This window comes from Bufo bufo, chromosome 9, assembly GCF_905171765.1.
Source record: "Bufo bufo chromosome 9, aBufBuf1.1, whole genome shotgun sequence".
NCBI classification, from domain to species: domain Eukaryota; kingdom Metazoa; phylum Chordata; class Amphibia; order Anura; family Bufonidae; genus Bufo; species Bufo bufo.
The window spans coordinates 53852247-53878085 of NC_053397.1; the positions used below are offsets into that span (position 1 = coordinate 53852247).

The 25839-nt window shown below is 42.6% G+C and overlaps 1 protein-coding gene across 1 annotated transcript in view; it reads right to left on the reverse strand.

The window, feature by feature from the left end:
- Positions 1 to 25839, reverse strand: part of RPAP2 (RNA polymerase II associated protein 2) — a 92160-nt gene that overhangs the window by 16838 nt on the left and 49483 nt on the right. Inside the window, exon 11 of the mRNA XM_040408283.1 lies at positions 16824 to 16892. Coding sequence (XP_040264217.1) covers positions 16824 to 16892 — 69 coding nt within the window. The remainder of the gene's footprint in view (positions 1 to 16823; positions 16893 to 25839) is intronic.

Consider the following 25839-nt stretch of genomic DNA (forward strand, 5'->3'; position numbering starts at 1 on the left):
ATATACTACAAATAGATGGATCTTAAAGAGGGACTTCTGTCAGAAAGGGGTCTTTTTGAGTCTCATTAAAAAATACAATCACCTAATGTGCATTTGCTCTTTTGTCGGGTGATTACTGGCAACTTTACTCAGGACAATTGGCAAAATGCTTTCATAGGAATATTCATTCCCAAACACTGTCCCAATTCTCAGCCCAAGTAAAAGGACCTTTAAGCCAGCTGTTAAGACAGTAGGTATGGAACCACCGTGTCTCCCAACTGGTTTGACTTTGAGCTAAACGTTAGCGCTTTATCCTGGCATTCTCCTGCTATTCACCCTTAACCCCTGTACAGGTATGTGGACTTCGCTGCAGGGAACCACCAGACCCCTACCTCCTGGAGTAGTTTTGGTGTAGCTGACAGCTGAAACACAGGGATCAGAAATAGGGATCGACCGATTATCGGTTTGGCCGATATTATCGGCCGATATTGAGGATTTTGAACGTTATCGGTATCGGCATCTATTTTGCCGATATACCGATAACGTATTGGGAACACAGAACGCGCTGCTCTCAGCGCTCTCTGTGTTCCCTCCGCAGCACAGGGGAGAAGGAAGCAGTGTCTCCCTCCCCCTGTGCTGCTGCCGCTGCCGCTAATGAGGGGAGAGAACATAAGAGGAGGGGAGGGGCTGTGGCCGCTGCGCCACCAATGAAGATAAGCCTTTCATTCATTCATATACAGGAGGCGGGAGCTGGCTGCAGAATCACATAGCCGGCTCCCGACCTCTATGAGCGGTAGCTGCGATCCGCGGTAGTTAACTCCTCAGGTGCCGTGGATCGCAGCTACCGCTCATAGAGGTCGGGAGCCGGCTATGTGATTCTGCAGCCAGCTCCCGCCTCCTGTATATGAATGATTGAGAGACTTATCTTTATTGGTGGCGCAGTGCGCCCCCTTCCCCCCCAAAGCCCCCCAGTATTAATCATTGGTGGCGCAGTGCGCCCCCCACCCCCATCCCAATCCCGGCCAATAGTAAAAACATTGGTGGCGCAGTGCGCCCCACCCACCCAGTGTTACTCATTGGTGGCAGTGGCCACAGGATCCCCTCTCCCCTGCTCCTCCGATCGGAGCCCCAGCTGTGTAAGCCTGGGGCTCCGATCGGTTACCATGGCAGCCAGGACGCTATTGAAGCCCTGGCTGCCATGGTAAGCTCCATGCTGCTGTGTGCACAGAGCACAGAGCAGCAGGGAGAGTGTGAGATCCTATTCACCCTGATAGAGATCTATCAGGGGGAATAGGACAAGGGTTCTAGTCCCTAAGGGGGCTAAAAGTTAGTAAAAAAAAAAAACACACAAAAATATTAAGTATAAATGAAAAAGATTTCTAAAAAAAAATACACATTAACAATAAACAAAAAAAATACACATTAACAATAAACAAAAAAAATACACATTAACAATAAACATATTAATTTTCAGCAGATTTGTGTAGGAATTTTTTTTTTTCTCAAAAATGAAAATTCACAGAATATCGGTATAAATTATCGGCTATCGGCCTGAAAGTTCACAAATTATCGGTATCGGTATCGGCCCTAAAAAATCAATATCGGTCGATCCCTAATCAGAAACACTGGTGTAAAGCACTGAGGAAATAGGCAAACCCATAGTGAGGTCATGACAGGCAAAGTTTGAGTGAATCTGTGAAACAAGTTTTAGGTTAGGGCTTGTAGCAGAGGGTCAAGGTAAAAGGTAAACAGGCACAGGTCAGGTCAGGCAGCTGAGGGACAGAATGCAGAAAACAAGCAGAGATTGGTACATGGGCAGACAACAGGAACAAACACCTTAGCAAGGAACTAGCAAGCTAGGAACCTAATTGCTTAGGCAAGGAGTGAGAGAAACAGCACCACATATATAGTACAAGCTAATTAGCAAATTAAAAACAGCCTAGCAGCAGCATACAGAGCCAAGGAGGGTATTAATCATTGCAGTACTGCAAAAATATGTGAGGTTCAATGAAGAGACACAAGGTAGAGACGGGCATGAGCTGCCAACGTAACACCAGCCATACACAGATGTGCATCAGCCATATCCACCGATTTTGGCTGACCATCTAATCGGCCTGTTGGCCTCCTGAGTCTTCACCCCCATGTCAGGCAACACATTTCTCCATTTTCCCCTAGCCAACTAGCTCATATGGCTAACTTTAGACTCCTTTATGATCATTTACCTACCTTGAGAGGCCACCACAAACTACAGCTCTGACGGCCCAACTATTTCAGACCCTCTTATAGGATACAAATCCCCTTCTTCCGTTTGCCTCGTTTCTAAGTTCACTCAGCAATAAAAAACGGTTTTGAAAAAAAAAGAAAAGGTAAAAATATAAATTATTAAAGAGATTTTAAGATCTTGATGTTCACCAAATGCTTTGGTTTATTTATATAAGCATCTTATCTCTTCTGTGATAAGTTTCCTTACTGCTGTACTGCATCATTTGCATAACGTAAAATTTGTTTAGATAGATAAAGAGAAGTGAGACCTCAAAGATAAGGTGGGTGAAACTAGATGAACGTAATAATTCAGGGGTCTACCAAACACAATTCTGCAACTTTTGCCTCATCTATAGCTTATATGATTTCCTAGGACAGCCCTGGAATGTCAAGCTACTTTTATCATTTGTGTGTATGTTGTGGTACACTGCCACCACATGAAAATTGTTGCTTCAAAGAAGATGCAAAGTTTGGTATACAACTGGCCATGGCCAAAGAGGATGTTCGAGCAAATTTTTGTTCTGAAAACTTGCTCAGTAGAGATGCTCATAGTCTATAGATGGCCATTGGGTGAAGAATGGTTTGGCCAACAATTACCAGCCTTGATTGCTTCATTTACCCTTATGCTCTCCTTTTGGAAGCAATATGGTCAGAAAGGAAAATCCAACAGATTTTGATAGATTAGAAAGCATTCTTCTATTGCATTATCAATACAAGCTATGATTTGTAGAGCAAACAACTAATTTCACTATGAAGATACATCCACAATCTGGCCATACAGGAGGAAAAAAAAAAAAAGACGGAAAACCCACCAGTATAAACAGGACTGCTTGATGATCTTATTTGTATGGGAGTCTGCTGCCTAATGGCAGATGTATAGTACACTTCAGCATATCTAATCGTGGTAAATAAACTGCTACTACAGGTGTCTTACAGTCAGTTATATTCCTCTCCCCTCTGAAATGAAAATGAGTTGTCCATATATGTTTAAAATGGAAGGGTAAGAAATTCTGATCTAGCAAACAAGCTTCAAGCTTTCAGCCGACTCCTATTTTGTGTGTGAGGTGAATGGATTGGCCGAGTCTGCAAAAACAGCTCTCTGTTCTGGTTCATAGAAGAGGGGTTATGAGTTGGGGGACCACTCACTATGACATCCCTATGGAAAGGGGTGGTGTTTATGAGGCGCCACAGTCCAGCCCTTGATCCAAAAAGTGTGTCACGTGCAATGGGTGTGGATCTACTGTGCCAACCAACTGGTTTGACTTCGGGCCAGCCCTGAGGGCGTTATACAGGCGGTCGCCTGTTTTTCACCCTTTAACCCCTATACTAGGATCTGGCCTTCACTACAGGGGAGCCACCAGGCCTCTACTTCTTGGACTAGTCCCAGTGTGGTTGGCTGCTGACCCAATAGGGTCAGAGACACTGATGCAAAGCACAGAGGGATCAGGTAATACATGTAGTCAGGAAACAAAGTAGAGGTCAGGGCAGGCAGCATATGTGCCAATTTGAGAAACAGTCCAGAGGTAAGGGCAGGTGGCTCAGTGTCTGTACGGTGAACAGGCATGGGTCTGGTCAGGTGGCAGACAGTCAGGAAGAGAGTCTGGCAAAAGGTGGTACGCAAACAGACAAACGGATTATAGCGCTTTTTCAGGGTCTAGCAAGCAAGTGAAACTAAAAGCAATATTAAGGAATGCTCAGGCAACAGGTGGAACAAACAACCCAGCATATACAGGAGGGCTAATGAGCTTATTAGTCAAAAAGCTGAACACACAGAAAAAGAAGAATTAACCCTTGCAGTGCTACAGGGTGAAGTTCAAAAAATAGACATTGCCCTGGGCGCAGGAAAGCCTAGCTACACCTCTGCAACAAAGTGTTGCCATGACAAAAAGTGTTTTGTTACAGGGTGATCCATTGCAAGATATCTTAGTTATTTAAATACATTTTTCCAGTGAAAAACAAGTGCACTGCTGTACAAATTTCCTTATCAGTCACAACCCATGAAACCAGTGGCTAGAAAGTCTAAAGATGACCAAGAACTACAGGCGAACAAAGAACTGACCCAACCATTTAATCCCAATACGCTGGTCTATTTGGAGCTGAAATGGGTAGTAAATGGTAACATACCTAGCGTAATGGAGTGCAGAGGATATTATTTGCAATGCAGAGTGGAGCACATCATTTGTGGTCTTCCATAATACTGCAAATAAACCGAATAAGGTGCCTACCTACCTTGCTAATCTTGTTCCACCCCCGAGGAGCTGACCCATCCTGCTTTCTCTATGTTGCTCAGGCAACAAGTGCTTATTGCCCCAACACCTGCAGTGAATGTGGGCGGCACATGCAGATCTCTAGTGCAATGAATAAATGTTCGTATAACTCCAGATTTTGCTGGGATTTCCTCTTAAAATGACAAACTTCATTTTGCTATACAGTATATATGTGTGGCCAACTTGTATAATTATACCACTGCATCCCTAGAGAAATTTAAAGGCCCAGCAAACACCAAGCACTTCTTCTCCTTTACCTTACATTGGTTACCAAAATGCAAAACCATTTTGATATTTGCAGAAATATTTCCTAAAACCTTCCGGACACAGACGTGCTTACACTTTCAATTTACCTTTTCTCTTTTTAGTGCATTGGAAAGACTAAAATCCGTTCCGTAGCAACTGGTTAGATTGTCAGAATAATTTCTTAAATTATTAACATGAGCACCAGTTATTAAAGGCGTTGTCAAGGATTTGTTTTTAAATTCCCCTTCCATCCAGTGGTATCTTGTGATAAAATCCATACTTACTTGCTCCCTGCTGCTTCATGTGTCCCTTCACCAGACTTCTGGTCCCAGTCTGTCTTTTCTTGCATGGATGGGGTCACGTGTGTTGCTGCAGTTGATCACTGGCCTCAGCGGTGACATGTCCACAAGTGGCACATGTCATCGGCTTCAACTGCACATGTGTCCTGACCATGTGGAAGTTGACAGATGGGGACCAAGAGTTCAGTGAAGCAAGTAAGTATGGGTTCCTTTGCAGGAACCTCTGGCTAGGAGAGATTAAAAAATAAAATAAAATCCTTGACAACCCCTTTAAACACCCTCGCCCCTTTTTCCAACCACTACCGCATTTTAATGTAAGGTAAAAGAATGTTACAATCAATGCAATTCATTTTTAAAGGTTTGATAACGCAACAAGGCGTAGTTCAAGCCGTCTCCATATCCCTCAAGCGATATGCTGGAGAACAAGGCACACACTACCAACAGAGGGTGATCACGAGAATGCAGACTCTCCTGATCAGTTATCAGGATACAAACGCTGTATGTAGGACTGGGGTACCACCTGGGTCCAGTATCCATCTATACAGAACACATGCATGTTCACTTTTAACTGCATCCCAATTCATTTATTTCTTTATGGTGACCTTTACCCTTGACTGACCCATGACCCACCCATGGGACAGTGTAAAGCAGGCTCCGGGGGACCTCAGGACACAAAAAATAAAAATCACAGACTCCAGTGCTAATCCAGTACTAGATAGTTCAAGCTTTAATTGTTCCAAAAATTATAACGTGTTTTGGGGACACAGTAAAATAATAAATCTAGCAGAACAATTGGAGCAATGGATGGGGAGATCTCTGGAACCATGTGAGGTACAGGGCCGGTTCTAGCTTTGTTAGAAATGGGTCATCACTTAATAGATTATGTATAAATTTCATTTTTTACCTTAATTATGGGATAACCCTTTCTGGTTTATTTTATCATGAGAATCGACAACTCCTTTAACACGTTAGGGCAGATTTGAAAGCTTCTGTCAATTATTTAACACAAAGCTGGTAAAAGGCAATTTTCAAATTGACATCATTTAAACATCTACAGATGCCCTTCTCACTACACAGGGTTTATACAGAACCTGCCCTATTTGTGCACCTGGAGTTCGCCATACCTTCAAACAGCTGCGAGTATAACACGGTCATATCTCAGGCCATAATATGATACATGTGGCACAATGCACCTATTCTGCTGACTTGCTTATCCCTCTGACACCAGCAACGCTTTGCAATCCAACAGATGCAGGACGGTCGCTCTGGGTTCAGATCCGACCAAGAACAACATCTGCATGGACTTTGAATGTTCTCTCCGTGTTTCCTCCAGGTGCTCTGGTTTCCTAACACACTCTAAAGACATACTGACGAGAAACTTGGATGGTGAGCTCCACTGGGGACAGCAAGTGATGATCGGGTCTGTAAAGCTCTGCAGAATATGTCAGGGCTATAATAAGCGAGTAAAATAAAAACATTCAATATATAACAACACACGGACCTGTTTAAAAGTTTTAACGGATGGAAAAGTGGACTACAAAAATGGTGGAGGGTCTGAAGCAGTCAAGAACTTAATCTGTATAGCTTTGAGGAAAGAAGGGAAAAGGTGGACATGACTAAGACCTTTAAGTATATTAAAGGCATAAATTAAAAAGTTCAAGAGGAAAGTGCTTTTAATTAAAAAAATGCAACACAGTCACAAGGGGGCACAAGCTAAAATTAGTTGGGGGGAGTTCAGAACCAATGTCAGGAAATATTTTGACACCAAAAGAGTAGTTCAGGCTTGGAACAAAACTCCCATCAGATGTATTTGGGGAATCCACAGTAAATTAATTTAAACCTGCCTGGGAGACACAAATCTCTCCTAAGAGAAATAAGAAATAATATAAAGGCAGACTAGATGGACCATGTGGTCTTTTTCTGCCGTTAATATTCTATGTTTCTATGATGTAAAAACAAAACCTCTGGAGAGTCGCCTTTTCCATTACATCACATTAATATTTTATGTGCAGAGTCGAACCCTATCTTAGAGGCATCGACATGTGTCGGCTAAAATACTACTAGCGGAATATTTGTTCCTCAGGTTAATGTATTATTCGGAATTATGAACAGAGGTTAACTAAAATTTCCGAAGGGAATAGTAAAACCTAACTAAAAATAAACATGTAGAGGGACATTTAGGAAACCTAGTGCACCAGTATTTTGGTGTCACACGCAGTACCTGGCTCAAAATGTTCAACACTTTCATCTCTGCACCTTGTGGCACCAATTTCCGTTCTGGAGTACAAACGTCGGTGTGGTTTCAGTGGAGATCACTTAAAGGGGTTCTCTGGGAATGATTTCAAATGGCCGCCAAGCAATATGAGTAGGACTGGTTACCACCACTTGCAGAGCTGCCTAGCGAGGCCTCATTACACTGCTCTAGAATAGATGGTAATGATGTGATCCTGCCTACAATGTGCCATCATGGCTGAGCAGCCTGACAGGAAAACTCACCAATATGCAGTGTATGCAACATGAACATATGCTGCCCGTGGTGGCTGCTCCCCCAGTCACCCAATGTTTTTATCCGCGCGATGGGGAGATGCAGTGGCAGCCGTGCAGGGATCTGGAGTGACGCGGGTGCCGGGGAGCAGGTAAGTATAATGTAAACAAGGGGCATGGGCATGGGGCGGGGGGAAAGCTTTTAGACTTCAGATAACCCCTTTAAGATTGAATTATTAATATAGTATTTATTCCAAATTAAAAGAGATCCTCAGACAATTCTAAATAAAATAAAAAAAAATCTAAAACATGAAGATAAATACCTGCAACTGAAGCACGTTCTCGGTCTCTGCCTACCACCCCAATAAATCTGACCACTAATGATAGCGATAGACATTATTTATCATGAATTGCCCTGTAGAGTATTTGCACCTGCCCGGCAATGCCTTCCATTCATACTTCCCTGTAATAGGTAACAGCTGCCTAGCACAGAGATAAATATACAGAAGGCACACCATGATATAGAAGTGATGACGGAGAAATAGTAAATGGCTGTAAAAAATAAAGTCTTAAAGAGCCTGCAATTAATCACAATAGTTAACCAGTACGTGTAAGTGCACTGGAGTGCCGTCAGGGTACGGCCACGCGGTCAGGTTTCCTGATGCAGTTTTGGAAGCCAAAATCAGGAGTGGGTCATAAAAGCATAGTGGCCGCCCCCTAGAGCAAAATGTTGCTGTGCCTATGGCCACTGGATTGAGGGATAGGATGTCCTCTATAGTAATGCTCATAAAGTAAAGCAGACTAGTATATCAAATGAATAGTTAGGATTATAATGGAAGACGACACGTCTATTATATAGCTATATAGGCACATAACACAAGATCCACCATTCACAACAACACGTCACAGAGCATGACCACAACACTCTCCCTTAGAAGTCAATTAGTGGTTTTCGGACTCCTTTTCTGAACATGATCACATAAAAAAAATAAAATGTTAAATCCTAAAATAAAAACTGATTAGATAATGTATTAGAAATAACAACATGGAAAGAAAGAGAGAAAAGTACATACAAGATGGCGGTGGTTGGCTACATCCTCTGACTCCATCCAAAAACACACATATTTTGTATATCGTGCATTCATAAAGAAACACCTCTGACGGGGTTATCTCCTGGAAGAACAAAATTGCTGAAATCTAACAATACCAGACCTTGATGGCCCCTACAGCAGACGCGGAGGGGCAGCTGACCTACCCCATATGCATTACGCTGTATAAAGATCTACAGCTATATCTAAAGCTCTGTTCACACTATGGTTTTTGGGCAGATCAGATATACTTCTGTATTCCAACGGTCCCTTTAATGCCAATTTTTACCAATGTCATGAAGATTATGATGGCAGATTCCCGTCACCATGTCCGGTGAGATCCACAAATTGTCTAATACAGGCATGCTCAACCTGCGTCCCTCCAGCTGTTGTAAAACTACAACTCCCACAATGCCCTGCTGTAGGCGGTTGGGGCATGCTGGGAGTTGTAGTTTTGCAACAGCTGGAGGGCCGCAGGTTGAGCATGCCTGGTCTAATACATATGGGAAGCTGTGGCTCAGGTAGGGACTCTCAATGGAGAGATTTGGTTGCCATGTTATGGTTTTCTGCCCATCATATTTCCTTCCATCTACATATATTTGACAGTGAGCGAATACAAACTAGGAAATAGGATTATAAGGAACTGCAGAACCTACGTTCTTCTGTGTCTGTAAAAGTAACACTACTGCTGTGGCAACAACCTATGAACATCAGTAGATAGCATCAGTCTAACGATGGAGGAAATAAAGCTCAGAGGATTGATACCCACTCAAGTGCTGAACGAGTAATATTCAGTCAGATACAATGTGTATGTTTGAGGGGATCAGTTTCTGTTGTCAAATGGAAATGCCGTTCCAGGATTAAATAAAGGGACTAAAAGTGAAACATGGGGTCAGAAACCTGAAATTTGGTTGCACGATAAAACACACACTCTACCGAAAATAAACCATTAACTGAGGGGGATTTTTTAATTTCTTTTTTTCCGTTTTTTTTTATTTTCCTACTCATATAAATGTTTGTTACCAATCGTTGCCCAGAGTAAACACGTAACTGGTCCCATCTTTCATGCCTGCATAAAAATTAACGCTTGTAGGAGAAACTCTGAGAGTAGGGGTTTTAAACAAACGATGGCGAGCACAAAGGATTCGTCAAAATATTTCAGAAAGTAAACGAGCACCAATCAACTTGTATCAGCAATCGGTGCTTGTTGCAGGCAATTCGTATGCCTAAGGCTGCCTGTACAGGAACAGGTTTTCTGATGCGGTTTTGAAGCTAAAACCACGTGTGGATTCACAAAAGATGAGAAGTAGAATCTGCCTTTCATACTTTATTTCCCTTTATGATCCACACCTGGTTTAGGTTCCGAATCCAGACATGAATGTGTACGAGCAGCCTAAGGCTACCCGCACAAGTGGCTTACAAGCATTTTGTTTCTGCATGGACTTTTGTGCAGAAGAAAAACACAGGGTAAGGGCTAATGCACACAAACCGATTTTTTGCCAGCATCCGATCTGCATTTTTTGCGGGTTGGATGCCGACCCATTCACTTCAATAGGGCTGCAAGAGATGCGGACACACACGCTTTGCGTATTTTTTTCGCTGTGGAAATTGCAAAATCCGCAGCAACAGTTTCTGCTGGTTTTTAGTGTGGCAAACTTTGCAATGCAAAGGGTTAAATTCCCTTTAAACAAATCCACAAGTAAAACATGCGGATTTTGGTGTAGGTATGGGGCAGTTAAGCAGATAAAGCTGCGTGGAAATTTGGTTTGTAAATACGCACCCGTGTGCAGGTAGCCTAAGTGTGCGGCCCAAATCAGGAGTGGATTAAGGAAAAAAATTGATTACCTGTCCTTTATATTTTCGCTCCTGTTTTTGGCTTCCTAAACTGCATCAAGGAACCTGAAGGTGTGGCTGTACCATAAAAGCACCGTGGCATGAGACAAGGATCAGGGCAATTAGGCTATTTTCACATAGGTCCTAAGAGACCCAAAAGGCTGTTCCGGCAGAGAAACAGCCTGGCGGAGTTCATAGTTCGATGAATACCGGGATTCGGCCAGAGAAAAAACAACGCTTGCATTACTTTTTGTCTGGACGAATCCCAACACTCATGCCAGAAACTGGCCGCATCCCCGCTAGGTTCCATTATGGACAATAGGTGGTAAACGGCAGTATCCGGCCATGCCCGGCAGGCTGTTACTTTGCCAGAACCGTAATGTATAATGCCCGGTCACATTGAACTATTATTAAGATAAGTCACCAAGGTCTAATTGGAAGAGGTTTGCCTGCTGTGACCCCCGATCACTAAACTGAATTGGTTGTGACGCTTCAAAATCCCACCATGTTGGCTATTTTTGTTGACTTTTTCCATGCTGCAGAAATCACTGCCATTGACTACAATGGCCTCCATTCTGGAAAGAATAGAGTAGAGCCAACCAAAGATGCAGCATGGCAGAGCATTCTTCAAGAAAACACCATCAGCAGCATAGCAATGCAAGTTCTAAGAAATAGTCTTTCATTCATGGTGCAAGCAGTGACAGGTTCCAGCCTTCTGAAACCCCTTCAAATCGCAATAGAAGGAACCGCAGCGCTCACATCCCGAAACTCCGAATAAATGTAGAGCTTTATTCGCCGAACGTCATCCATTTTGGATGGGAGTGCTGCAATGTATTCCTTCAATTGAGGCAGTTTGCAAGCCCTACGGCGAGATGGATGGGGGATCACACAATCCAATGCTGTAACCCCTATTGATCAGACATTGGTTGGTCATCCTTGAGATCTGCCACTGATGCCTTTGATGCGACAACCTATTTAATGATCACTGGCGGGTCTTTATAATTCTTTTCCGGTAGACCGCCATTAATGAAGCAAGCTGTAACCAGGATTGTAGGAACGAAGTTAATGTTATTTGTTGCGATTTTACTAAGACTACTGCCCACATTGGCTCATGCACACAACCGTATGTATTTTCCAGTCCGCAAAAAAATATGGATGACCTCCGTGTGCATTCTGTATTTTGCGGAACAGAACAGCTGGCCCCTAATAGAACAGTCCTTTCCTTGTCCGCATTACGGACAATAATATGACATGTTCTATTTTTTGGCGGAATGGACATACGGAAACGCAATGCACACAGAGTAACATCCTTTTTTTTTTTTGCGGACCCACTGAAATGAATGGTTCCGCAAAAATAAATTGAGTGGACACGGAAAGAAAATACGTTCGTGTGCATGAGCCTTAACTCAGAAAATGCATTCGTAAGAGCAAGGTGTCTCATGACCGGTACTGAGAAAAGCAGAAGAGCGGTGAGACAATTACTGGCGTGAGTAATGCCATTCTTCAACAGAAGAGTTTAACATGAGATTTTATTTCCTTGCTGCCTGCCACATTTGCACCCTAGAGTATCTTGGCATGACATTTACTTTCAAGTGATTGCACGATTGACAAGCGATTATGGTCATTTTCTGACTGTTTAAATACCGGCCCCCAGAGCTGATGCTTTTGCTCCCTGAACATTAGGAAATGCTCTCACAAGCTTTTAGAGGAGATGGCGTTACCTGCCCCGCTGTTACTGCAGAAATGACTGACCACAGTTCACTGGCAGCAGCCAGTTCGCATAAACGGAATCTAACAAGACATTTCTTTGGGAAAATGTTGAAAGCTTCCATTAGCCTACATCTGGGGTATAAACGAAGAAGCCATACTGCCAAACTAAAGTGGGCTACACGTGCATTTCAGCTTTGATATATTTTTTTCTCTCTTTTTATGCTTCAAAAGGTATTTATTTGTTTTTGAGAAAAATGAATACAACATATTCCCATCAAAAAGGATCATATACAGAAAAAAGACTTTAAAGGAAAGGAAGGGGGAAATAAAAAGGTGAGTAATGTCGAAAAGGAAACAAAGAAAAAATACAGGGTACGCGAAAACAAATCAAATCTCGTAAAATGAGCCAAAGTCAACAGGTCATTGGATAAGTATGAGGATAGGTGATCGGATCAATTAGTCACTGTTATTAACATGAAGTCCTCAGGGTATGAGAAGGCCCAGGCATGACTGGATAAGCAGCAGGAGATTAAAGTAGGGAACATACTCTATCCCAGAAGTAGCTGATGGGACATGTCCACCAAGTCTGGTTTGATATATTTTTTAAATAATTTAAAAAAATACAATTCAGAGGACGCCTACTAAACAACACAAAATAGGAAAGAGATAATACAGAAACCACTAAACCACATGTTCAAAATTGCAGCATAACGAAACAACATCTACATTACCATCTATAAATAGACTCAAGACGAAGCGATTGAACAGACGAGAGGGGCCCTTTAGCAAAATCAAAAAGCTTCATACAACCAAAGTCCCGCTTTTTGATACAGGAACAAGACCACAAAGCACCGCTCACCCTTCCCCTTAGGACTTATGCACATGACCGTTATTGTAGTCCGCATGCGATCCACATTTTTTGTAGTTTGGAGGTGGACCTATTGACTTCAACGGGGCCGCAAAAGATGCGGAGAAGCACACCGTGTGCTGTACGCATCTGGGTGTCTGTTCCGTATAGGCCAGGACGTGACGTTCCACAAAACGCACAATGCAGGCATCCGTTCGGGTGTGGGAGGGAAACGCCACACCGAACATAGGAGGGAAAGGGGTGAGGGAATAAGGCCTGGAAACTAGGGAAAGGAAATGGACACCTACTAGTAAAACCCTAATCAATGTCCTGACTAACTACCAGTATGAACAGACCCAAGAGGTAGGTGAGTTCATACACAGGAATACCTAATGTCCTAACTCACCCTATAAGACCCTGGTACTAATGTCAGGACTGAGACAACCTGTTACTCCAAACGGAAGGATGAATAGGAGTCTCCCTCAGGCCTTAATACAAATGACAGGGAAATGCAACACACAAAATAACCCAAACAAAATACAAAAGGGAAAGAAAACACTTAACTTCAACTGGCTATGGCAGCAGCAGGAACTCAGCTCAGATCCACACACCAGCTATCCACAACTCAAACTGAAGCTATAAACCGCATAGCGTAGTGGGAGAAACAACAATAAATAGAGAAGGTTAAATTACCATAATAGCCACACCTGGGGAAAGCAGGTATGGCAAGCACCAGAAACAACACAGACGTCATTTGATCCAAAACAGAAAACATGTCAGATCAAACCACGTGTTGGCAGTTTCACCGATCTCCTGCCACCTGTCGCGGGAACCTCCGTGAAACAGTGTTTTGCGGATCTGCAATTTGCGGACCACAAATACGCTTACGGCTGTGTGCATGAACCTTAAATCCTAGAGAAGACTAGTGTAGATAGGCAGCTAGTTTTTCCTACTTCTAATATTAGAAGAATCTCCACTGAATCCCGCACATGTCATGAGACAAAAGTTAGTCAACTTTGCACATTTTAAAGAGCCTGAAAAGTGGTGTTAGAAAGTCGCAAACTAAGGGGGCGTGACAAGGGTGGGAAGTGGGCGTGACAAGGGTGGGAAGTGGGCGTGACACTATATCACTGAAATATCCTGGCAGCACAGTTCAGCAAAAATTGAAATTGCACTGTCATATAGATTTAGCATTTTGATAAATTACTTAAAAAAATTAAAATAAAATCTAAAACAAGATAAATAAGATTTTTTGGGCAACTGATTCATTTTACAAACTTTGCCGTAGTGTATATGCTGTGATGTGCTGGAAAGTGTGGGCACCTCAGTGGCTGCGGTTAGATTATTAATTAGAACTGAACGCTCATTCAGTCAGTGGGTGCCTAAATGTCATATATGCCAAAATGCTTCCCTTTTGCAAAACCTTTGACTTTCCTGGGCTGTTGGTAACACATAGTTCCCACTTTTGCATAGCTATAAGCTCTTCATCGTCAGTAGGACTCTGATGATGCCATCTTGCTGATGTTCTTAACGCTTCCATCTACTCCAGCACTCTACTCATTTATGGAAAAAACGATCAAGTCTGTTAACAACTAGGTTGGTCGCCCCTAGAAGTCATTGACAGAATGTTTTGTAGAGGAGTTATTACCGAAAAAATTATTATTGATATATTAGATTGTCTTAGAAGTCCGCTAAGACAGGAGGATTTGCAAATTTTTCTAACCATTTTTATGGCATAAAGGCATTTAGAATTTAAAGGCTATGGCGACCTTTAAGGGAATTTTTTTATGATTGCATTTTGGGCTAATGATAATTTTTTCAGTAGTTTTTATTAAAAATCCTCAGCAGATCTTGGGGTTTATAAAAATGATAATAAAAAAAAAAAAATTGCCTGTCTGCAGAATATCACTTCCCTTTCCCGTCAGCTGACTGCTCATGTGAAGCCTTATCTCTGATCTCCTGACCTCATAAATACCCAATTAAACTGATGAGTTTGATAAGGGTTTATATCTACGAGTGTTTATGAAGTCAGGAGATAAGGCTTCACATGAGCTGTCAGACGATGGGACCAGGAAGTGGAACTCTGTGGAAAGGCAGATTTTTATCCCCTGCATGTCAAGAGTGGCTGAAAATTTCTAATAAAGAACTAAAATTATTTTTAGCCTAAAATTTTTTAAATGCAATCATGAAAAAAATTAAATCTCGATGTCCATAGCCTTTAAAGAACAAGCAACCTTCCAAACAGTCTGGATTAAACATACCATAGCATTCTGTGTATACAGATTCTATGCAGACCTATGTGTCTCCATGGTTACAGACTACAAACAAACCCCATGTGTTACTCCTTTACTGCCTCTCAGTCTCTGTATACTAATAAGGGGTAGATAGAGAGTAACATAGGACTACAGGGTTTGTATCCAGTCTGTAACCATGGTAGATGCAAAACACAAATATATTTTTAATCAAACTTTTTTTTTTTTTTTTTCTTCAGAACAATAAAATTAAAAAAAAAGTCTGATAAAAGCGCACGTACTGTTAGAAGCAGAGGTTAGAAACCAAAACTGTTTAAATGGCCTTCCATATTGTATTACTTGATATATATTACTTTCGCATTAGTGGCAAATTGTAGATTTGCAACACACAATTTTGCAGCTTTAATGGCTGGACATTGTATGTATATGCCAAGCTTTACAGAGTTGCTAGTATCCAAGCATGTCCCTAACCTGTAAACTAATTCGCCCCGGCAAGTACCATCGTTTATTTATTTTTTCTTTTTATTTAATAGAAAGACTAAAAAATTCATAAGATCTGTTTCACAAATCACCAATTCAACCAAAAAAAAGGCATATAATAAAAATGACAAAAGATTTGTTCTTATAGCTAATAAAATATTGATGCCAAAGCATTCAAGTAAAGTTACTTTCTGTGTTCTGATTTAATGAATCGTTTGAGCAGTATCTGACGGAGTGACACAGATGTAGGGCTCGTTGAAGCCTACGCTAATACCTACTAGTATGGACTTCCTTGGGACAATGAATATAGAACAATGTGTCAGACTGAAGCAATATCAAAAGATATTAAGTGCTGTGCCAAAGAGGCTACAATGTTGGACCACAACGTTCCTTGACCTGTGAAAGTCTCCAAAGTACTTCCTTGCCCTAGAGGCTGAAATGACTCATAAAATCCAGAAGAAGCAAAAGTAACACTGGTACATTTACTGGAAATGACTGTAATTGAAGATATGGATCTTGTTTATCGAATTACGTGAAAGCCGCAGATCACCCTTCTGGTACAACAGGTTTTTTAGGACTTTTTTTTTATACACGGGGTAAATACCAACAAATTTGATATTTACTTACAGATTATTCCCTTAGCAAATTATGACATCCATGTAAGCATATTGGTTTACAGGTATCTATTGTATAAGATGAACACTTCAACTGAATTATATCCAACATTCCGATTGTTCTACATTATCCCCTATGCACAGTATAGGAAGTAACCATTAGATCAGTGGGGGGTCCTAATGCTAAACAGGCGCCGCCAGTGTCAGACTGTGCAGGGACACCCCCAACTGGACCTTTTATTGTAAAGTGCTAGTAATGCATTCATAACTTCTAGCAGGAATAATATACAAATGGCCCATCACAGAGTCCTAGATGCTCCAGAATTGTTATTACATGGGGAATGCAAGTAGTTACTAAAACAGACCTGTCAGGAGAGGAGACGGGTCTTCTTTAACGAAGGTATAATTGTATATGGAGCGAGACGTGTTTTTGTGCACTGTGACAGAATCAAAAGTACTTACACAGATAGCAGGACGATGGCAATTATTGACCATTCAGGAACTGTGCGAATAACATTTGTATTTGTAAATCTGAAACACAAAAAAACAAACAAAAATAAATCACAAAAGATAATTGCAAAATAATTTGGTCACAGTTCCATTACGCATCATGAGGTCACCTGTGGGAGTCTTTAGAAAAAATGATGGCGGGATGGATGTAGGGCCGCTAGTGTGAATCAATGGGGGGAGGGTCAAAAATGAATAGATAATAAAGGAATAAAGAAGACGGTGGATACATTGTCTGGACATGTTGTGTGATAACTTTTCCCATTTATAGGAGTCGGACCCCCTCACAGATCAGATACTGATGACTTATCCTGAGGATACTTAAAGGGATTCTGTCATCTCGTTTTAGCCTATAGAGCTGCGGACATGCATGGCTAGATCGCCGCTAGCATGTCCGCAATATACCTGTCCTATAGCGCTGTGTCCTTTTATTGTGTTTAAAAAATGATTTTAGAGATATGTAAATGAGCCTGGTAAGGAGCCCAAGGGGCTGCACTAACCTTCCTGGTGCCCAGCCTCGCCCCCTGTGAAGGCGTCCAGCACCGCCTGCGTCCTCCGAATCTCCTCCTTTCTTCACAGTTAGATGCAGGCGGTGCTGGGCTCCTTCACAGGGGGCGAGGCTGGGCACCAGGAAGGTTAGTGCAGCCCCTTGGGCTCCTTACCAGGCTCATTTACATATCTCTAAAATCATATTTTAAACACAATAAAAGCACACAGAGATATGGGACAGGTATATTTTGCGGACATGCTAGCGGCGATCTAGCCGTGCATGTCCGCAGTTCTATAGGCTAAAACGAGGTGACAGACTCCCTTTAAAGATAATCTCAAGGATACCGCACACTAATCTGCCCCGTATAGCGTGGTCTTCCCCATTATAAAAGGTACCCACACTAATACAATGACTTCCATTTACCTTACGGCTGAAGTCTCTCTTTATCTGGGTGTATCTCTTCCTGCCAGTGATTCAGATCTCACACTTTTGTGGACCAGGTATCTCGTGTTAACAGCTACCGCCCTGGCCGGTGGCGGGATGCTGTATGAAAAAGGAGTTAGCCGCTAACTCCTTTTTGCGCAGTAGTTACGTGCGGTTCTACTGCGATACGACAGCCACATTAGGTGAAATAAGGGAAGAGCGCTATGAAAACACTTTAATTTTACTTATCCTGAGGATAGGTCATCGGAATTAAACACTTGGACAACCCCTTTAATGTGTAGGTGATCAGCTCCATCTGCAGCTGACAAATGGCTAAGGGGGCAGAGCTTCGTGAGCTCTCTGTTCTACAGTAAACAGGACAGAGTGGGGAGGCTCTTGCTGAGGCCAGCTGTCTTACATCCAGACACATGACTGTAAGGAGGAAGGGCATGGCCGAGCTCCTGAGACAAAGAGGGATTGGTTTATTTATATCTCCGTTTAAATGAAAGTATTTTCCATCTTATAAGAATGGCTTTTAAGCAGAAAAAAAATATATCTTGCGTGAAAGTGCCTGTGTCTTATAGTCTGCAGTCAGGGCGGTCCAGCAGTGCCAGACCTCACTGACTGCTTCCTTAATGATGCGGCAGAGCACTCATACAGCACTTTGCTGGATCAGTGAGAGGGGTGTGCATCTGCTCATGTCTCTCTCTCTCCGCGTCCAGCACCGATCCATGTGATTAGGCAGGAGAGGAGGCTGAAAGATAGTTCAGCACATGGAGAGGATGGCGAAAAACACCTCTCTCCCCATACTGAACATCCCCCGGCAGCAGGGAAATTTTAATTAGTAGAAAATATTTTCTAATTTCTTGTTGTCTAAACCTAGGGGGTGGAGGCGTCTTACAGTCAGGTGCATCTTATGGTCCGAAAAATAAGGTATGATATAGTTACACAGTTGATACGGTTGAAAAAAAAAAAATAAGTCCATCCAGTTTAACCAAGGGATAGTTGGGGATGTGAATCCCAGAAGGTAATATGACACATAATAGGATCAATGGAAACGAAGGGCATGGCAGAAGAAGTTGGGATATTTTTTTCAACTTTTTGTGCATTTCTGTATTTAGTGTTCCTTTAAGATAATTGCTTTGAGAGTGATAATATCAGGATCGGACATATACTTTTGATATAAAAACTACTAAATGTGTGGCAGCATCCCTTTGTTATTCCTCCTTGAAATTGACAACTAGGTGTCACACGTTGGGTGTGTTGTATAACGGCAGCTACTTTTAATTGCACCTTTTGTTTTAACATTATGGCAATTTCAATAAGCGATTGAGAACTATAGGATCAGCTTCGTGGTGTGAATGAGGAGGCATCTGTCAGTGCAGGATTGCTGTGGTGGGAATGATATGTGCGGTGATATGCTTGCAGGAATCATGCTGACAATCTGCACTTAGGTGACAAGGCTGTAAATCTGCCAGGCTGAAGATAAGTGATAAAGACAGGTCGGATTCATCTGGGGACCTGCCGACAAACAGGCTAAGGAGCAGCAAATGCTGTGCAAGATGTCGAGCTATTGATTGAAGCATGGGGAGGCCATGTCCATGTACACAACTGTAGTAGTTGCAGATATTTGTGTCTATTAACTTCTAGTCAATGTCCGTATTGATTGGCAAGCTCTCAACACTGGTCACTGCCATTAATATGCTACACGAGCTGTTATATCGAGAGGGACTCCCACCTGTAAGAGGCAATGGTATTCTGTGCTAACTGGTTGCAGACAGAGATTTAAAAAGTACCTTACACAGAATAACAAGAATTTTCACCTTAAACAGCATCTGTCAGCAGTTTTGTACCTATGACACTGACTGACCTGTTACATGTGCACTTGACAGCTGAAGACATCTGTGTTGGTCCCATGTTCATATGTGTCCGCATTACTGAGAAAATGTATATCTTCATATATGCAAATGAGCCTCTAGGAGCAATGGGGGCGTTGCCGTTACTCCTAGAGGCTCTGCTCTCTCTGTAAATGCTGCGTCCTCTGCACTTTAACAGGGCGAGGCAGTGAAAATGTGATCATGCCTGCTTGGCCCTGTCAAAGTGGAGAGGGTGCGGCAGTTGCAGACAGAGCAGAGTCTCTAGGTGTAACGGCAACGCCCCCGTTGCTCCTAGAGGCTCATTTGCATATAATATAACAATTTTTCTCAGCTGTGTGGACACGTATGAACATGGGACCAACACAGGTCATTTAGCTGCCGAGCGCACATGTAACAGGTCAGCCAGTGTCATAGGTACAAATCTGCTGACAGACGTCCTTTAAGGTGACAAATACTCGTTAGAATTTAGTGCAGATGTTCAAAAAAAAAAGTGGCACAGAAATGGGGTCATAATTAGTAATTCTCCCCCGGCCAGCCAGTTTCATAGGTACAAATTTTCTTTCACACGCCCTTTAAAGTTATGTGGATATGCTGTCAAATATCAGATAGATCCATTCATTGAGTCAACAGGGGGCACTATCTACAGATTGGAAAACCAAAGTGGCCGACAGGGGCCACATGTAGTAGAAGATGGAGAGCTAACTGGACACTTAGGCTGAGCTACAGTAAAAGGGACTCTGTCACCCTTATCTCGGACTATTATCTACAGTAATACATGAGAAGTACTGCAGATAAGGATTCCACATCACTATTTTTTATTTTCCTAATTCCCCCCAGGTCCCCCTCTGTCAGCAGTCAGAGCTGCAGTGAGATACACAGTCCGGACTGCTATCGTATTCTGACATGATGGAGAAGACTCATATGCGCATGCACAGCAGTCCTCGCAATGTATTTCACTGCAGCAGGGGAAACGAGGGGCAGTAGAAAAAGAAAAGAATAGTGATCTGAGCTCCTTATCTGCAGGACTACTCATGTATCACTGTAGATAATGGTCCAAAATTGGGGCGACAGATTCCCTTTAAATACCAGAAACAGACAAGGCAGGATGCGTTGCGTGGAACAAAAAAAATTACGGTATGTTAAACTATGGTACACAGTCACGCTCTTCGTATCACTGCAAGCAATTAGGTGGCATATTGTCAGATGCTGAGAAACTAATTAAAAACTTGCAACCGGTATGACCGCGAATCCATCCAACGATTTCCAGAGAATGAACAGACTTTTGGTTATTGTTTTAAATGCTAAATTAAAGGGGTTGTGCAGCAATTTGTATTGATGACCTATTATCACTCCATGCGAGCGCTGCTTCCTTTTCATCACACTGCCGTTCGTTTTAGAAGTGCAGTGTAATGACGAGTAGTCGCTCCATAGGAGACAATGCATAGTATAATCACCCCCTTGCCAAACAGCTGATCAGCGGGTGTCAGACCCCCACCGATCAGATATTGATGACCTATCCTGACATTGAAATTTTTTTTTTTTATATATGCTCCTTGTTACCCTGAGATAAAAAGTTCAAACTTCATTCATTTTCAGACTAATAGTTTGCGACCTGCTTCTAACTTCAGACATTTATCATGTAGATGCGTCCGCCTTAGTAATACAAGCTGGATGTCAGGTCTGAGTGTCCAGGATGCTGCTTTCTTCACTAGCTCTCACGTATCAGCAAACCTTCACTATTAGGCCTCTTGCACACGATCGTATGCCCTCCGAGATATACGGTCCGTGAGCGGGCCATATGTCATGGAGCGGCATTGATCGTATGAGTGCAGGAGAATAGCCCCGCAGGCGGCCCGACGTGCACAGCATCATTGTAATCTATGATGCTATGTGCTCCCGATCATTACTGCTCCGGGACATATGGCCCGCTGACGGACCGTATATCTCGGAGGGCATACGGTCGTGTGCAAGAGGCCTTAGGGTCCATTTACATGTCCGCAAGTGTTTTGTGGTCCACAAATTGCGGATCCACAAAACACGGACACCGGCCATGTGCGTTCTGCATTTTACGGACCACACATGGCCGTCACTGTAATAGAAATGCCTTTTCTTGTCCGTGGCTGCGGATAAGAATAGGACATGTTCTATTTTTTTTTTGCGGGGCCGCGGAACGGAAGTGCGGGTGTGGACAGCACGCACTGTGCTGTCCGCATCTTTTGCTGCCCCATTGATTTCTACTTCTGCAGCCCATGAGTCATCGTCTCTCTTTTGCACTCTGGTGCATAGGAGTTGTGTGATTTCTGCTCCCCTGCAAAGTTTGTATAATAATAAATACACTGCAAAGTATTATATGGGCGACCAAATTCACACATGTTCAAGAAAAAATAAAAAATAAAAAAATTGCTAAAACCACTGAATGGCTGCAGCGTTGATGTGTCCCCCATGAGTCATGTCACTGGCTCATGTGCAGCATGGAGGACGCATCATCGCTGCGGCCAACCATTGGCTGCAGCAGTACACGTGATCCCCCTCAAATTGAATGTTGAAAAGCAGGACTGGAGCTGCGGGGGTTCAAAGGAGATGGAACCCAGAGGTGGAGAGCAGGTAAGTAAGCTACCCTCCGCAGGTCCAGTGACGTGGGCGGTTCAAGCAGGAAGGCCTATAAACCCTGTAGGTTTTACACATAAAGGGGGTCATTTATTAAGCCTGGCATTTTAGGCCCTATATCTGGAAGTGGATCCGCAGAAATTATGACGAAGCGCAGGCCTCTACATAACTTTGGTGCATCCAGAGCCAGTCTAAATCTAGGCCATCTTCCTAGCTGTACCACATTCAGACCATTTTCTACGCCGAAAAGGAGTAGAAAATGATTAATGAGATGGGTATGCCAGTCCGTCCCCTTCCCCGCCAAGTCCACATTTGTAGACCTGGTGTGAGCGGAGAAAGTCACAGTTTGCGGCGCAACAAACCATAGAGCCACAATCTACGCCTAACATAGGCGTATTTCAGGATAATAAATGACCCCCATACTACCTATGCATGGGTACAGAATACAAACACACCCCAAGGGCGGTATTATCCTATAGTCACTCACTATGAGTCACTCCCTTTTATCTGACCCTTTTCTAGTGTCTATAGGTTACCAGGAACACAAGATTATGGACATATTTTCTCAAAAAAGGAATACATTTATGGCACAGAATTATTAGCAATTAGTGTTGTAGGCGACACCGTTTCTGTATAAAATTACATAGATTTTAATTTCTGCACCCGCAGAAGTAGTTGTATTTGATTTACCAATTTACGGTATGAAATGTGACAAAGACATACGGTACTTGAATTTTTTTTTTTACAAACCACAACACTCAAGATTTACAGGAAACCTAAAAATAATACATAACACTACATATTAAATGACATACAATACAAAGCTGTGTCCTAAGCAAAAGTAAATTTAAAGGGGAAATCCAGTCAAAATGATCTTCTGGTATGGACACACATGAGAAGATCACATCAGTAAACTCTGTGAACTCAGACCACCGATCTCCAGGACAAAAAAAGTTCTAAAGGGCATTTAAGGGAACAGTAAGGAGTTTTATTTTAGAGGAGGTTTTGAGGAAGATTTATCCAGCAGGTTTTTTTCAGCCTAAGGCAGAAGTGAATTCCAGCAGGAAGGAGAAGTAAAAGTCCTTACTTTATATTTCCGATTTCTTTCAAATCCACTTCTGGCTTTGGCTGAATAAACCTGCAGGAAAATCTGCCTCAAAACCTCCTTCCCAAAAACACAGTGTGAACCTACCCCAAGTCTCAAAATTTAAGAATAGAGAATAACATTTATAGTGCTTGTCAGTCTGAAGGAAATTATATATATATATATATATATATATATATATATATATATATATATATAGGATTGAGAAAGGTTCTGTTTCGGTTCTGAGAGAACCGAAACGTCGCTGTGTGACGTGTGAATAAAGGACACATTTTTTTCACATTTTACAGAAGAGTGTCGTGGATTATATTTATATATATATATATATATATATATATATATATATATATATATATACATACACACACACACAGTATGTGTGTGTGTGTATGCATGTCCGCTAAAGGATTCCGCACCGTCACATTTACAATCACAAAATTTGGCACACGTGTCCGGGAAGGTTTTAGACCAGGTCTTAGCTCTCTAGCACGTACCGTTCCTGAGATATTCCCAAAAAATGCATTAGCCAATAGAAGCTTGGTCACATGACCCTTATCAGCCAATAGAAGCTCACAGGCTGCTAGTCTCCACATACACAGTTTTACTACAGGTTTCCATAACAACCCAGCCATTTTTCTTCACTGCTGTAGGTGAGCTTTAAAGGAAATCTGTCACCAGGATAATCGCTATTGAAGTAAAGCCATGGCTTAATAGCACTTAGTACCTTATTTCAAGGTGTGCCTTTGTTCCAGCAATAGATGTTTTTATCCTCTGAAAATCCCGTTTATTTGGTATGCAAATGAGCCAGTAAGGAGCCCAGAGGGGCGTCACTTTTGCAGGAAGAAGCCCAGACCTGCCCCCTGCCACAATGTGTCCACCCTCAAAAGACAAACTTAAAACCCCGCCCCCAGGTCCAGTTAAGCCACACCCCTGACCCGGTTAAGTCAAGCCCCCTCCCACTCCTCAGCTGACAGGGATTGAAAAAATGAAGTTAAAAATCAACTTCTGTCAGCTGCAGGGGTGGGAGGGAGGGTGACTTTCTCTCTGCAGCTCACACTCAGACAGCACAGTGATGCTGTCTGAGAGTGAGCTGTTCAAAAGGACATCCTTGTGTCTGTCTAGGCCTTGCGGGAGACGGAGGACAGGGAGTCTGAAAGCCAAACTGTCCGGCCTAAAACTGGACCTCCGGCCACGCTAGGGGCAGGATGCTGTGGAGGTCACAGTTAAGAGCATGGTCCGTTATGGAGGTCAGTGTAAAGGGGCAGAATGCTGTAAAGACCACTGTTAAGGGGGTGGGCCCCTGTAGAGGTCACTGTCAAGGGGTTGGTGTGCTCTGAAACTCACTGTTCAAGGGGAAGGCTGCTGTAAAGGTCAAAGTTAAGGGGGTGGGCTGCTGTGGAGGTCCAATTTTAAGGGATGGGGCACTGGGGGGGGGGGGGGGGCTGTGGAGGTCACTGTTATAGTGGATAGTGTTGATATCTTTTAACGACACACACAAACATTGAATGAAATAAATTAAATATACCCGAGCGAAGCCAGGTATACATATATACACACACACACACACACACACACACACATACAAACCTGTATTTTTGACATTGAAACATTCAAGAATAGGGTCCCAGAGATGACCCGACATATCCTGTGGTTGTCCAGGGAATACCTCTTTTACATTTTCCTTTTTCCATTATTAGAACTGTGTAAGGGCTTTTATTTTTAGGAGCTTTAGTTTTATAGCGTTTTTTGTAGGCTGGATGAACAAAAAACTGCAATTTTTTTATTTTTTTTATGATTATTTTTAGCACTAAATCCCTATAATCAAAAGGTGAAGCTTCATTCTAAAGCCCCGACACGCACCGGCCAGCCAGGTACTGCATCTGAAAACCCAAGCGAAGCAAATGATTTACCTTTTAGCTTAGTGGCCTGACAGACAGACAGCCTCTTGAGAATAATGTGACATCTCCGTTTTGGTAACTAAAGCCTACAGCCACGCTGGGACATTGCTGAGAATGAACTGTAACTGTACTAAAATGTCTTCGGAGCTCTCCTTAGAGCTTTTCCTCGTCCGCACGGAGTGGACTAAAACGTTGCAGCAAATAGGATGAACTAGAAGTGTTTCGGGAGGACTCAGTGGAGGGGAAAATTGCAGCTCTGTGATAAGCACCCCTGGACTTTGTGACAACAGACTGTCATTTCTCTCAGTCTCCAAGACATAGAGAGGGCAGGGGTTACCGATATCATCGCTGCAGCCTTTTAATGTTAAAATCACTTGTCGTTTCTTGTAGCGAGGGAAAGGAAGAAGCGGCCTGTTACTTGATGTAAACCCTTTCATGTTTTACAACAGACTAATATGTGAAAACCCTGCTGCTTCACTGAATGCCCTAAAAAGACTAAAATAATCATGTACTAATGAGTTTACCATATAGCCATAGTTTTAATTTTTTGCCCATTATCTATACGGCTCCA